This window comes from Delphinapterus leucas, chromosome 7 (genome assembly GCF_059928025.1).
Source record: "Delphinapterus leucas isolate spDelLeu-1000000601 "Yukka" chromosome 7, BTC_Dleu_Yukka2, whole genome shotgun sequence".
NCBI classification, from domain to species: domain Eukaryota; kingdom Metazoa; phylum Chordata; class Mammalia; order Artiodactyla; family Monodontidae; genus Delphinapterus; species Delphinapterus leucas.
This window is the reverse complement of record NC_143135.1, coordinates 4,952,713-4,967,964: the sequence shown is the minus strand read 5'-3', so window position 1 is coordinate 4,967,964 and position 15,252 is coordinate 4,952,713. Positions and strand designations below refer to the sequence as shown.

Sequence of the window (15,252 nt, the reverse complement as noted above, 5' to 3'; positions counted from 1 at the left end):
CCCTACTAGCCCCGTCCCTCCTAGCCTGTCCGATGTGCCCCTTGCTTCTGCAGCTGAGCCCAGCTCCAACCTGGCCCTAAACTGACCCCGGAGCTGAGACGGCTTCCCTCAGCTTTGGAGACAAGTTCTGGGCTCTCAGCGTCCAGGTCCTGCTAGACCCCCCAGCTCCCAGGCTGCCCTTCCTGGCCATGTGCCCCTCGTGCCCTCTCTGGCTTTGGTGACAGCTGCAGATTCCCTGTCTGGGTACCACTGACTGTGCCCTTGGGCCTAGGATGACTCTCCAATTCCATGTGCCCTGGGGGTGGTGACCAGAGGCCCCGGGTGTGCTGGGCTGACCCCTAGGGCTCCTGGCTTGTCATTAGAGGGAGAACAGCAGGCTCTTTTTCACCCTCTGGCTTGTCTCCAGACCGCCTTCTGAGCACCTGCCTTTCTGCCTTTGCCTGTGCTGTGCCCACGGCCTGCAGCACCTTCCCTTTGGCTCCTTCAGGCCTCTGTTCAGATGCTGCCAGCCCCCCGGGAGGTGTGTCAGGCTCTGTTCCCACCTCCACGAGGAGGGAGGGATGCTGGCTTCCCATAGGCCTCGCCAGGCCCAGGAAGAGAGCTGGGAAGTCAGTTAGCTGCCTTCAAGAGCTTTTGCTGTGCAAGAGCTGAGGTTCTTTGGTCATCCTGGGACCGGGAACGACTCTGGCGACTGTGCCAATAGGGGCCTCCCCGTGTCCCTTCCCGGCCACCCCCAGGGACAGGCTTGGGTGGGAGTCGAGACATCTGCGTCTGTCCCGGATCCCGCAGCGTGTGGCTGTGACCCCGATGAAATGCAGGATTTTCGTGCCTCGTTGACCTGGGAGTTATCGGACAAGATCGTATCTCTGAAAGTGCCTTATAAGCTGTCAAGTGCAGGGCGCTTGAGTTGGGTTCAACCGTGTAAACCACTGATGCTTGACCACCTTTGAGCTAGAGAGGTGGCATTTTCATATGACTCAGCCCACTCTGTGATTTTGGCCTCCACTGCTGGGCAGGGTGGGCAAGCCCAGTAATAACGTTTCTGTGCTCATTGGTGCCTCCTGGGGGCTGCGGGGGGAGGGTGGCGCTGTGTGAGGGAGGGTCTGTGGCTAGCCTGCTTCATAGCCAAGGACAGGCAGAGCTCGCTCAAGGCCATGGAAGAAGGGACAGAGATGGGATCTGAACCCGGGCAGCCTGGCTCAGGGTCTGCCCCAGCCCCTGCCCTGCACCGCCTGGGCCCCGGGGGCGTCCACATGTGGTGAACCAAGGTCGTCTGTGGGACACCTCTGGTCTGCCCTCCTTGTGGACCAGCAAGGCCCCCTGTGTGGGCTTTTTAAAGAACTGAGCCACCTGCCTGAAGAGGTGGGACGCAGACTTCCTCATGCAAGTCACCAGCTGTCTGACAGCCCTCAGCCCGCACTCCTGCCTTTCGGGGGACCAGGCTGCCCACTTCTAATTTGTCCAGCCGGCCACACTTTGTTCAAATGTGTCTCTTTCTCTCCCCACCCCCCATGGGTACCTGGGTGCGTGTTCAGTGCCGCTGGGAGGGGACATGCTCTGGGGCGGTGGCCTCGAGCTCCGGGGCTCACCCGCTTTGTCATGGGACCTCCCAGCCTCTCTGGGGGCCTTATCCACACCCGAGTCCTACCTGTGAGGAGACAGGCCAGCTTACTCGCTCAGGGTCGCTCAGTGAGGCAGTGGGGCTGGCCTCTGGGGGGGGGGGTGTCACAGGGCTGGCGCTAACCCGGCTGCTATCCGGCCACCCCTGGTCGCAGGGCAGGGGTGACGCCATGCACACAGCCCCAGCTCCAGGCTGGGGTGCCTGTCTGGCTGGTGGCTCCCAGGGGCTGCAGCCTCCCCGATTGCTGGCCTGGAGGCCGGGGGTGGGCCGTGCGGGGGGACAGCTGCTCGGGCCTCGGGTTTCCAGCGGAGCCGGTGCCCGGCCTGGCCACTTCCTCTGCGCCTTGTGACCCTGCGGCCGCTCGGCGCGGTTTCCTGGGCCTGGGTGCCAGCTTATGGTCTCAGTGTTTGTCCAACCACTTACCCCCGGGGGGCAGTGGAGAAAATCAATTGCTAAAATACAAAAAGAAGCCAGCCGCCTGCCGGCTGTGAAGCTGTTTATGGCCTTAGAAACTGCAGCGTGGAGGGCGGCCTGTGCTGGGCCTGGCTCTGCCTTTGTGGCAGGAGGAAGCTTCTGGGGTTGGTGCGGCCTTGGGGGGACCTTGGGGCGTGAGCCTCTGTGTGTGGGGGGCTGGTCCTTCCCGCCGGGGGCCGTGACCTTGGACCTGCAGTTGGTTCAGCGGGGGATGGAGGTGATGTCCACCCTGTCCGCTGGGTTGGAGGGCGGGGAGGTCAAGGGCCCTGCCTCTTTCATCGGCGTTAATTTGGTCAGTCTATTGCCTGGGATGCGCTGTTACTTTGCCCTTTAGTGAAAAATCCCTTTCCCCACGTTGGGGCTTGGAGGGGCTTAACCGTGAGGCCCTTTCAGGTAGGTTCCCACACTGGGCGACCACCAGCAGTGTCCTGCCGGGCTGTCTGGGGGGCTGTGGGTGCTTCTGCCCCATCCTTTCCTTCTCCTGTTGTTCTGCACCCCCAAACAGCTCAGAACCTGGAGGTCGAATAGATCGCACCCCATCCCCCCAACCCCGGCCTGTGGCAATTTAATGGAGGGCTAGGGCGCTTCTCCCCCCCCACCACAGGTGGCCTAGTGAGAAAGACCCGGTGGGTCCCCGGAGTCCAGACCCACCTCCCCACCTAGACCATGCGATCCTCTAAGGACGAAAGCGTGCACCCCTCTTTTAAAGCCTTGGTTTCTTCTTGTTACAAAGTAACATTTGTGTTCACTATAGGAAGGAAAACATCCAAAAAAATACTGGAGAAAATAAGAAACACCCTTAATTTTGCCACCCAAAGATAGCCGCTGTTAACGTCTTGAGGTGTTTCCTGTCCTTTCTCCATGCACGCATTCACAGCTCTCTGCGTGATTTGTATTGTATGTGCAGCATCACGGCTGACTTTCCTGCTTATCATGTCACGAGCTTTTCCTGCCTCTGCCCTTCTCCAGAGTGTGCTGTCTGGGGTGTGTGTAACGGCTGACCTGGACCCCCAGCCCCTTCATTTATGTAATGCTTTCCTTTTGTGGGATCTTTAGATCGTTTACAGGTTCTTTCCCTCGGGTGTGTGGGTTTCGCTGTTTTCACCAAGCCTCAGTGATCCTCTGTGACCAGGAATCCATGTGCATTTCTAGCTGCTGCTTTGGGCTGGCTTCTCAGAGGGGAAGTTGCCGGGTCAGAGGGTCCCTGAGCCATATTGCCATCCAGGAAACGTGTGCCCGGGACAGTCCCCTGGGAGGCTGGGGGGATGTGCTACCCCCCCCCCCCCCCCCCCCCCCCACGGAGCGTTAACCCGTCTTGCAACCGAGCTGGTAGCCACTGGCCTCCTGCTTCTACTTGCAAGTTACGGAGAAGTTACCCATTCTTCGTGTTTATTGGTTGTGTTTTTTTTCTTCTGTTAATTTGTGTTTATGGTCTTTGCCTGTTTATTGTTGGGGTCTGGGTAGTTTTCTTGTTGATTTATATGCCTTTTACCTTTCTTTAAAACACTTAACAGACTTTGTTTTTTAGAGTAGTTTTCAGTTTACAGGACAGCGGAGTGGAGAGCACTGAGAGCCCCTCTGTACCTGCTCTCCCTCCTGACGCAGTTTCCCTTAGTATTAGAATTGATTTCTAATATTGTAAAAGTCACACGTATTTCCCATGCAGGGGTCGACACACCGCCACCCACGGGCCAGATTGCTTGCTGCCTGTTTTGGGGCAGCCGCGGGCTAAGTTTCGTTCTTACATTTTTACATGGTTGAAAGAACATCACGAGAAGAGTGTTTTGTGACCTGGGAAAATGAGAGGACCTTCAGATTCCAGTGTCCACGGAACACATTTTCTTTGCACACCTTTGCCGACCCGTTGTCTGTGGCAGCTTTCAAGCTGCCGCGGTGGAGCCGAGGGGTTGAGAGAAGTGGCCGTGGCCTTGCAGAGCCTGGAGCGTCTGCCACCTGGCCCTTGACAGAAAGCACACAGACCCCTGCTGGAGACCGGAAGGCCGGCTGGAATGGTCCAGAGATAGCACTGCGGGTGTTCACCTGGGTTTCCTGCTGGCCTCTGTTCCAGGTGGTTCTCTGTGTGTCTTGTGGCTGGGCTTCTGCTACAAGCACGAGCTACCACTTGCACGAGGCTTCCTTGCAGACAGGGGTGGGCTCAGAGCTGCCCCGGCGTCCTGCGGGCAGAAGGTATTCAGGGAAGAGTCGTGGCCTGTGGGACCACGCAAACCCTCGGGGGGCACCCAGCCTCCAAACTCAGACCAGACCCCACGGGGAGGGGGCGGTCAATGGTCAGCCCCACTCCTGCCCACGGGGCTGCAGAGCGGCCCCTGAGCCCTCCGGCCTCCACGCTGCTGCCCATGCCAAGCCTTTTGTCTGGAGTTCCTGCCCTTGAACCCATCCTTCTATGGAGACTGTCCCCTTACCCTCTGTTCCGCACTTGTTGGGAGCTGAATGGTGTGTGTGTCGCCCCCCACCCCCGCCGAATACACACAGTGAAATCCCCACTCCGGAGCCTGTGGATGTGACCTAACTTGGAAGTAGCGTCTTTGCAGTTGTAACCAAGTTAAGATGAGGTCACGCTGGGTTGGGATGGGCCCTAAACCCAGTGACTGGTCATCTTATAAGAGGGAGATTTAGACACAGACACACAGGGGAGGAGGTCACGTAAAGATGGAGGCAGAGATTGGAGGGATCCAGCCACAAACCAAGGAACATCAAGGATCGCTGGCAACCATCAGAAGCCGGAAGGGGCGAGGAAGGATGCTCCCCAGAGCCTTCCACGAGAGCGCGGCCCTGCCAGCACCTTGGGTTTTGACTTCTGACCTCCAGGACTGTGAGAGAATCAGTCTCTGCTGATCCGAGCCATCCGGTTGGTGGGGATGTTACAGCAGCCCTTCTCTGTGTCCCCTCGTTTGCGCGATCCCGGGCCTGGCACAGGGACGGTGCCCCAGAACGGACGGTGGCTTGGTCTGAATGGATGTTGGCAGGGAGGGAGGCCGTTGAGCTGGACGTGTCCGTGGCATTGGGCCCTCTGTCCAGTCTGCTTTTCTGTTTTGAGGCGAACATACTGCCAGGAAGGCAGTGCCCTGGCCTGGCCTGTGCCCCGTGCCCTGCGCTTGGCTCCGAGGCACGGATGCCCCCGCTCTTTCCTGCCTGCGTGCAGGGGGAGGGGCAGAGGTCAGGAGCCTGCCCAGAGGAGGCTGCAGGGACCTCTGCGCAGCCGGGAGGGAAGGTTTCACTTTCCCTGGCAGCCCTGTGGGGCAGGCTGTTTGTTTAAACAACCCCAGAGGAAACCATTTGGCCAAACTGTTAGTTTCTAAACAGTTTACTTCCCTGGTGTTTAAACGAACTCCTCCCCAGGCTCTGTGTCTGGTCCCAGGGAGGGGGTTGGCCTCTCTTCTTCCGGACCCGGCACAGCGCGCTGCGCCCACCCCAGGGGGCCCGAAGCAGGCTGCCGCTCACACCTCCCTACAAACGACCCTGGAGGTTGCCCTAATGAGTATCTGCCAAGGAAGGGGCCCAGGCCCGTGGTCCTCTCTTCACAGCTGCCCCCGCTGGCCTGGCCCTGGATGGCGTGCCCCACGCCTCTGTGCTGGGCACCGCCTGCTCAGACCTTCAGGCAGACAGGCCAGGCCGCGGCTCTTTCCTGGGGGTCCCGTTCTCTGCATTTTTCTCGGCAAAACTCAAGTAAAAACCTCAAAGGCTCTGCAGCCCAAGGGTGTCGGAGACACCTCCCCCGCCCCAGCCTTGGAGTCAATTAACACCTACAGATTTATCCCAGAGTTTAATTACTGCCTCAGCCACAGAGACTTAATTCTGAGGAATGCTGAAAATGGGGTTCCCTGATGGCGGGGTGTGCTTGAGGCTTTGTACCGACCTGGTTACCCAGAGGGCTGGCACCAGGCACAGTTCGTCCCTGGTGGCTCTGTGCCCACGGGGACAGGCTGCTGGAATCTGCTGCATGGTCACAGCCACATGGATCCCAGAGGCTCTTGCAGCTGGAGGCCAGTCCCCCGCCACCAGTCTCAGCCGGCCCCCTTCACAGGTGCCCGTGACCCCAGCTTTCCTTCCCAGCACTGATTCGTTAATGGTCTTGCTCACTGAAGGTCTCTGCCCTGTGACCCCAGGAGCACCGTGGGGGCAATTCCCGCATCTTTTGTGTCAACCCCGAACCCCAGCACCTGGTCCGGGGCCTGGCCTAGTGTAGCTGCCCACAAAGAGACCGCGGGGGTGAGCGAGCCTGCTGGGCCAGCGCATCAATCTTGGGCTTCCTGCGTGTGCCAGCTCCGGGGATTGAAGTGTTTCGTGGTACCTTGCTGCCGTGTGTCCTTGGGCGGGGAGCTTAACCTCTCTCTGCATCGGGTTCCTCCTCAGGAAAATGGGGCGTGATCACACCTCAGAGATTGGTGTGAGGACTGTGCTATTTCAGGTGATTGTGTCTGGAGGATCATGGGAACAGGGACGGGTGAAACAAGCTGGAAATATGTTTGGCGACCAAGCGTCTGGTTCCATCGGGACCCAGCATTTTCTGGGGAGCTCCCTCCCCCAGCCCCCATGGTGGCAGATTAAGGCAGAGCCCTCCGTAGAGTTTGGTTTATGGTCCCCTTGATGTCAGAGCTAAATGGGGACTCAGACACCATCAGGTTGGGCTGATTCTTCACTATAAATGAGGAAACTAAGGCCCAGAGAGGGTTAGGGACCTGCCCAGCATCACACAGCAGGGGCAGGGCCGGGAGGTTTCTGCCCTGAATTCTCCCTGCTTGTCCTAGGATGTTAGCACCTGTTCTGGGCATGGCCCTGTGTTGGGGGCTGCAGAGCGCAGAGGGGCAATGTGCCAGAATCCCTGTGAGCCAGTAAGGGCGGTGCGCAAGCAGAGGGGCAGGCGGCATATATGTGTGGTCAGTCCATCCACTTGGAGGGGAGGGAGGAACAGCTTCCTGGAGGAGGAGGAGGCCTGTGACCTGGCCCTTGAAAAACAGGTCTGATGTCACTAGAACATTTTGGGAATGGAGCCCAGCAGAAGACGATCGGTTGAAATGCAGAATTCCCCTCCCCTCCCTCCAGCACATACCAAACCAGAACTTGCATGGACACCTCTAACGAAATCTGAGTTTGGATCTGGGACGTTTCCCACGTAGCCGGGCACCTTGGGCACCTCCCTTTTCCCCCCATCTGCCCCAGTTTCCCCAGCACTGGGCTCGTGAAGCCATGCTGTCCGTGCGCGCCCTCTAGCGGGAGGATCGGGTTATGAACTCTGGGCCTCAGAGCAGCACAGTCCGGATGGGGTTCCTGCCCTTAATTGAAATGCAGGGCAGGGGGCCCCAGAACCCCTGTAAGACGCTGGGTTCCGAAGGCTCCACCCCTGTGACAAAAAGCCGGTCAGTTGTTCGAGGGCTGTGGCTGGACCAGGCATGAGGAGACCAGGCAGTCGGCTGCAGAGCCCAGGCCTGGGGGCCTCGGCATAAGGAGGACGCTGGGCTGCCCCCATCCCTCACAGCTGTGTAACTTCAGGTGGGTCCTTCCCCATCCTGGGCCTTTCATCAGACCAGGCAAGTGGCCCCCGGGTGCCAGAGGTGTCTGTGAGCCTAATCTTCCTGCTTCAAGGAAGCAGGAGCCTTAAGACCAGAAACGTCCCGAATGAATGCGGACTGTGACCCAGCTCTGGGGGAGGGGCCACACCCTGACCCCAGCAGCCTCCGGAGGTGTCCGAGTCACGGCTGGCCAGCACTCCTAGGGTCCCTGAGTCCATGTGAGGCTCCAGGTAGTAGCACGTGAGGCTACTTCTCCTGGGAGTTCTGATGAATCCAGGGAGGATCCAGGGCAGAGTCAGATGTGTTTTGTTTAGGGCAAGTTATGCTCAGAGACCGAGACTGTCTTTGCCAATAATTTATCTAACACAGGTTCGCTGTGGGAATTAGGATTTATAATATTAATAATAATAGTTCACAAGCCAATACCATATGGGATAATGTCTCTTAATAAGTCAATAAAGAAATAATGTACTCCAAACCAATTACATTATTGTTCCAGGCAAAGGGAAAGTGAAGGATGTCAAGTCCAAATGTAGTTGAGGTGTACCTTTCTATGAGTTGGCTCTCCGTAGTCAGTCCGTCCAACTAAAAGCTGGGTGTTGGGCTTCCCTGGTGGCGCAGTTGTTGAGAGTCCACCTGCCAACGCAGGGGACACGGGTTCGTGCCCCAGTCCGGGAAGATCCCACATGCCGCGGAGCGGCTGGGCCCGTGAGCCATGGCCGCTGAGCCTGCGTGTCCGGAGCCTGTGCTCTGCAACGGGAGAGGCCACAACAGTGAGAGGCCCGCGTACCACAAAAAAAAAAAAAAAAAGCTGGGCGTTGGTTGCCGGCTCAGGTCCCTTGCTGCCGGGGCACGTAGCTAGCAGGTGACAGCACTGGTGACGGCGGGCCAGGTGGGCTGCTCTGAAGGTCGTCACTCCAGGGGCCCTTCCGTGGCTGTACCACTGCCTACGAGGAGGCGCCTCACCTGGGCAGGAACAGCTGTCCCCTCTCTTCCTGAGACTGTTGCGCGCTCTCACAGCACTGCCGACCAGGAGTGGCCTGTCCACGGCAGGAGCTCAGCCAGGAGTCGCCTTGCCCAGTCCTCACAGACCCTTGGTATTTAAAGCCTCAATGTCCATTGCGTCATTGTCCTTATCGAGAAGCCCCAGTGGAGCCCGTCGCCAGCTGAGTGTATCGACAAGGACATGTCGATGACGTCACCCTGGCACAGCTTCCTCCACATAAACAGATTCACCTTTAGATAAAAACAACTTCACTTAAGTCGTAAACAAGCGGATTGGAAATCACAACAAGCCAATACACAACAGTACGCAATACTGCTGGGGGGACAAAGGGGGAGATGGGGCACCTGCCCCCAGGGCGCTCGCCCCTATGGGTGAGACGGCCACCTGGGAGCGGTGGACCTGTGATGACGTGTATGGTCATGGGACCTGAAGCTGCCTTGCTGGATGGGCGTGGGGAGGCAGGGTGGGCTTCAGGGAAGAGGTGGCATTTGAGTCCAGTTGGGGCTTTGAGGAGTATGGTGGGCGAGTGGGGCCTGGAGCCCAGGGCCCAGGCGGGACTGGTAGTTGGGGCTGGTTTGTGGCCAGGAGAGAGGCTTGCAGGGGAGAAGGGGGACTGAGTGTGAGGCAGCTCTTACACAGTGATTGAAGCCAGATGACCGTGTGGCTTTTGGCTGGTTGCTTAACCTCTCTGTGCCTCCATTGTCTCATCTGTGAGATGATGATACAAATAGCGCCAGCCGCACGGATCTCTCCTGAGGATGAACTAGTGGCTGTGTAGGAAGATCTCGGCGAACGTTACCTAACATTACTTGTCCTTGCCAGGAAGCCCCGGGGACCTGGCTGAGCCCCTCTCCTGCCACGCCCACTGCAGGCCCGGTCTCCTGTCCTGCCGCCGGCCTCTGACCCCACTGCTCGTGTGTCCACAGGGGCCGAGGAGGTGCTGCTACTGGCCCGGCGGACGGACCTGCGGAGGATCTCGCTGGACACGCCGGACTTCACAGACATCGTGCTGCAGGTGGATGACATCCGGCATGCCATCGCCATCGACTACGACCCGCTGGAGGGCTACGTGTACTGGACGGACGACGAGGTGCGTGCCATCCGCAGGGCGTACCTGGACGGGTCGGGGGCACAGACGCTGGTCAACACCGAGATCAACGACCCCGACGGCATTGCAGTCGACTGGGTGGCCCGCAACCTCTATTGGACGGACACGGGCACCGACCGCATCGAGGTGACGCGCCTCAACGGCACCTCCCGCAAGATCCTGGTGTCCGAGGACCTGGACGAGCCCCGCGCCATCGTGTTGCACCCCGTGATGGGGTAAGGCTGGGGGCGGGCGCTGGGAGCCAGGCTGCAGGGGGGCCGGTGGTCCTGGAGCTTTCTTCCCACATCAGGATGAAGCAGATGGCTGGGCCCTGCTCCCAGAGTCCTGGTTCAGGAGAACTTGCCTTTCTAACAAGCTCCCAGGTGATGGGCTGATCTGGGGACCAGACTTTGAGAAGCTCTAACACAGAACTTGGTTACCTTTATAGAAAATCTTGGAGACCTTGGGTAAGTCATTTTTCCCCCTGGGCTTCAATCTCCTCACCTGTAAAATGGAGCCCTCCACTGGGGTGATTTCTGGTTTAATAATGGTAACAAGAGTGGTGGCCACTGCAACAGTTACTGCACATGTGCCAGATCTCTGCCAGGCACGTTCCACGTAGCAAGCACATTTTTCTCCTCCTCTCGCCCCGTGGGGTAGGTACAGTTGTACGGAGGAGGAAGCTGAAGCCCAGAGAGGTTAAGTGACTTGCCCAAGGTCACACAGATGGGAGGTGGGGATTGGACCTAAGAGTCTGGTTCCAACTTTGCAATTTAGGATTCTGTGAATCTGGTCAATCAGTGTAGGAGCCTTTCTGAGACCCTCAGCTGCTCAGAGGGTAGCAGCTGAGTGCCTTCCTGGGACCTCATGACCGAGAACACGAAACTGGCAGGCCCCAAGAGGGGAGGAGTGCTGGGACCTCTTGGGGGCTGGGGCTGCAGGGGAAGCCCCCTGCCCTCAGTGCGGGATGTGGGCCCGCGTCCTGGGGATGGCCCGGAGGGGCTGGGAGGGCAGCCCTGGAAGGCAGCTGGTCCCGGAAGGTCCCTGGGGGGAGTGACTGAGCTGCGTTGACTGTAACCGTGCCCACGAGGCACGTGCCCCATCGGAGTGCCCACAAGGCATTAGGTGCTTCTCCCGTTGCCCCAGGGCTGAGGCTCAGTGTGAGGCGACCCCGCAAGGCGCCTGCTGTGTGTGGGGGGCAGGGGTTGCAGCCCCTCTGCCCAGGGAGCCTGTACTCTGGTCCCCGCCCCGGGGCTTTCAGATGTGCTCTTGCTGTGGAGCTGCCTCTGTCTATAGAAGCCCAGCGGCACAGCCCTCAGAGGCGGGTCACGGGGCTGTGGCTGGACAGGCCCAGGGCTCGAGCAGCACCGTGGAGCCTGAGGGGGAGTGGACAGACAGACGCTGCTCTGTGTGGCTGTCAAGGGGCAGGGCTGTCCCCCTGGGAGGGGGGGTGGGGGTGAGAAGCGGGCCCCTGGGGTCTGAGGGCCAGGCAGGCAGGAGCTCGTGGCCAGCTCCAGTGTCGGGATGCGGGCTCTGGGTTCGGGAGATGGGGACCTGCTCCCACTCTGCCACCGATGAACTCTGTCAAGTCACCCCCCTCTGTGGGCATTACCTGTGAAATGGGGGATGGGGTCCCCCCTGGCCTCGAGCGTGAGGACCTCAGGAAACGGGGTCGGGTCAAGTATAAGATCACAGGGTTCAGGGGCGGGAGAGGAGAGGCCGCCAGCCCGGAAAGGCGCTGTGCTCAGGGCCCAGCTCTGGCCGCTTTCTCTGGGCTGAGCCCCCCCACCCCAGAGGGCCCCCAGCGCCCCACGGGATGTTGCTTTGCTTCTCGGGGCCGCAGAGAGCGCGTTGCCTGCTTTGTTTTGCACGTGGGAGCCCTTCAGCTACTCGAAGGAGGTTCCACTCTGCCTCTTCCTCCCCCTGGGAGCTCAGCCCCTCCCTCCCCTGGGTCCCTTGGCAGGGCGTCTGCTGTTTTGAGTCCTAGGGCCCCGTGTAGTTAAGACCCCGCTGTCCCCGTGGAGCCCCTGGTCCTGCACACGGGCTCAGGTGTGGTGGGTGGGTGCTGTTCTCAGTCCTAGGGGTGTAGCCTGGATGGGACACATGGGCAATGTCACGGACATGTACTTCTTCTCCAGCCTCATGTACTGGACAGACTGGGGGGAGAACCCCAAAATCGAGTGCGCCAACCTGGACGGGCAGGAGCGGCGCGTCCTGGTCAACACCTCCCTGGGCTGGCCCAATGGCTTGGCTCTGGACCTGCAGGAGGGGAAGCTGTACTGGGGAGATGCCAAGACGGACAAAATCGAGGTGAGTCATCCTCGTTGGTCCACGGAGCTGCTCAGCGCAGGTGGAGGCGCAGCGCTGCAGCCGTCGAGCCCTGATCTTTATGCAGAGGCTGGCCTGGCCGCCCCTGCAGCCTGTCGTACGTGTCAGGTGGGCAGCAGATAGATGCCTGTGCTATGCTATTTGGCCAAATAGAATCCTTGAAGAAATAACTTACTATGATGTGTTTCTGACATACGGAAGGTATGTAGCTGAGTTAACAGCACCATAGGGTGTATGTGGTTATGTAAGATGTTATCACCGGGGACTTCCCTGGCGGTCCAGTGGTTAAGACTCCGCCCTTCCACTGCAGGGGGTGCAGGTTCAGTCCCTGGTCAGGGAACTAAGATTCTGCATGCTGCACGGTGTGGCCAAAAAAAAAAGATGTTATTAAGGGGGAAACCGGGACAGGGTATGCAGGAACCCTCTGAACTCCGTGTGCAACTCCCTGTTTCAAAATACAAAGTCATAAAAATAACACATACCCACCACCCAGCCTAAGATGTAAAACAGAATGTAGCTGATGCCAGAGGGGACCACTCTCCTAAGTTTGACGATTCGTTCCCAAGCATTAAAAGACATTTACTATGTGGACGTCACGCGGAACAGCACGCAGTCTTGTGTGATTTTACATGATTAAAGTGGTGCTCTGTACGCGTTCTTTAGCATCTTGCGTTTTGCTCAGGGGTGCGTTGTTTGCGGTGCTCTTGACCATACGGTAGTTAAATTGGTCCCTGACGTTGGTGCCTCTCCTCGGCTGGATGCCTCCCTCGCTTCCGGTAGCTTCTGCACGATCCTTGTCAGCTCCGGTCACATCACTGCTCGTTGATATCACCACCTGGGGGTCACCTTCACTCTTCTCACGGCTCCATGGGGAGACGCCCACCAGGCAGCTTGCAGGGGGAAGGCGGGAGTGAGACTATGACCGTGCGTCTGTGTCACGGGGTTTCAAGCCACGCTTCTGAGCAGGAACGTGAAGGGGACTCAGGGCTGGGCAGATCCCTCTCCCACGCAAACCCAAGGAGCTGCAGTTGGCACCATTTCCTGTTGGAGTTCCCTATAAACTGTCACTTTTGAAAGGATCTTGTTTGAAGACACTTGTCTCTCTAGCCTCTGAGCCTGAAGGCGAGACCCTTGTTTCCTGCGGCGTGGCCACGCCCACCGTGTCCGTAGCCACGCCCACCCCGGGAGTGGGTTGGGGATGCGCGTGTCCAGCTGACACTGCCAGACGCGCTACAGGCATCGCTCGGTTTACTCCCACAGCAGTGGGTTGGTTGGGGTGGGTTTTTTTGGTAAAATAAACATAAAATTAACCATTTTAAAGTGTACAACTCAGTGGCATCCAGTACATTCACAGTGGTGTCCAGCCATCAGCACTCTCTAGTTCAGGAACATTTTCATCACCCAAACCCCATAACCTGTTAAGCAGTTGGCCCCCAGTCTCCCCTCTTCACCCCTCTGCCCTGGCAACCACTAATCTCCCGTCTGCCTCTATGGCTTTGCCTGTTCTGGACATTTCATGTGAGTGGAATCATACGATCAGTGGTCTTCTGTGTCTGGCCTCACGCAGCAGAATGTTTGCAGGGTTCATCCATGTGGTAGCGTGTGTCAGTACTTCATTCCTTCTCCATTGTACGCAGAGACCACATTTTGTGCATCCATTCATCTGTTGGTGGACATGTGGGTTGTTTCCACCTTTTGGGGATCGTGAATAATACTGTTACGAGCATTTGTGTACAAGTTTTTATTTGAGCATCTGTTTCTAATTCTTTGGGGCACGTACCTAGGAGTGGAATTGCTGGGGCATATACTAGGTTTATCTTTAACTTACCGAGGAATCGTCAGGCTGTCTTCCACAGTCTGCACCATTTTACATTCTCACTAGCAGTGTGCGAGTGTTCTGATGTCAACATATCCTCACTGACACTTGTAAAATCCTCCTATTATTATGGCCATCCCCACGGGTGTGCTGTGGTGTCTGGTGGTTTTGATTTGCATTTTCCTGAGGACGAGTGATGTTGAGCATCTTTCCATGTGCCTGTCCCACAATAGTGTTTTGAGGTGTGTGGCATCGTCCCCACGTGTGGATGAGGCACTGAGGCCCAGGGGACAGTAACCTGCTCAGGGTCATGCAGCAAGTAGGTGCTTTTTGATTTTCTGCTTTCAGAGTCAATCCACAGACAGAGCCCGAAGCGTCAGGCTACTGTATGCAATATAAACGTTATCTGCCGTGGTTATGGAACAGTAGGATGGACCAAAGTTAGGAGCGGACAGGTGGGGAAGAGCTTCAGGGGTAACCAACAGAGGCCCTAAAACGCTGACATCATGGTAGCAGGAGGATGGGGGAGGGGCGTGGCATAAGTGACAAAGTTATTGCCGGCAGAGTACGCGGTGGCTGGTACGGACAAACCGGGAACACGCGCCACAAGCGTATCACCCGCTGATTTGGAGCTAATCACCAGGAGGCCCCAAAAGAGAGACAGAAGAATTGGAAGTGTTTGGGATTCTTTAATCCAACAAACTTGGGAAACGTGCGGTGACTTTCCTGCCTCACTTCTCTCTTTGGAGCCTCTAATACACTTTAATAAGCAGACCTCCCACGGGGGACTAAACTGTGTAAGTGTTCTCAAACTACACGATCTACGGTCCCCTTTCTTTCCGTGCTGTGGCTCCGGTGGCACACACTTTGGGAACGCTGACCTAGGCCGCCTGCCCACACGTCCAGAGCCGACCCCAGCTTCGGGGTTAGTGCTGGACTCTCCCTCCGCCCCTGCCCCAGGGAAGCCACTGACATGGACAGACATAGAGGTGGTTCTCCGTGTGAACTCCAAGGGTGGGAAGCGCCCCGATGAATCGCAGGTGCATTAGGTCATGGCAGCTTCTTGGAGTCAAGCCCGGAGCCCAGGGCAGACCCTTCTGGCGTTCTTTTCGGTGGTGAAATGCCCCAAGGCGAGCTTCTTAGAGGTGGCCCGAGCATGCCTGGGGACTTGCCCATGTGTTCCTGCTGTGGACACCCTCCCCCTACTCTCGGGCCTCAGGGTTTGCTACTGAACACCTGGCGGGCGTCAGCTCTGCTCCAGGTGCTGGGTCACCTTGGTAAATACGCCCAACAGATGCTCCTCTGGTACGTGTTACATGAACCTTGGGATCAGGCCACCAGCCCAGGTGCAGAAGCCCCTGCTGGGGTCACGGTGGATTCCATGGGCTT

The 15,252-nt window shown here is 58.0% G+C and overlaps 1 protein-coding gene across 2 annotated transcripts in view; it reads left to right on the top strand.

Moving 5' to 3' along the window:
* LRP5 (LDL receptor related protein 5) overlaps positions 1 to 15,252 on the top strand; it is a 108,585-nt gene that overhangs the window by 46,884 nt on the left and 46,449 nt on the right. For both annotated transcript variants that reach the window (XM_022591195.3, XM_022591194.3), the window contains exons 6-7: positions 9,559 to 9,955; positions 11,858 to 12,029. In XM_022591195.3, the coding sequence (XP_022446903.1) occupies positions 9,559 to 9,955; positions 11,858 to 12,029 (569 nt within the window). The remainder of the gene's footprint in view (positions 1 to 9,558; positions 9,956 to 11,857; positions 12,030 to 15,252) is intronic.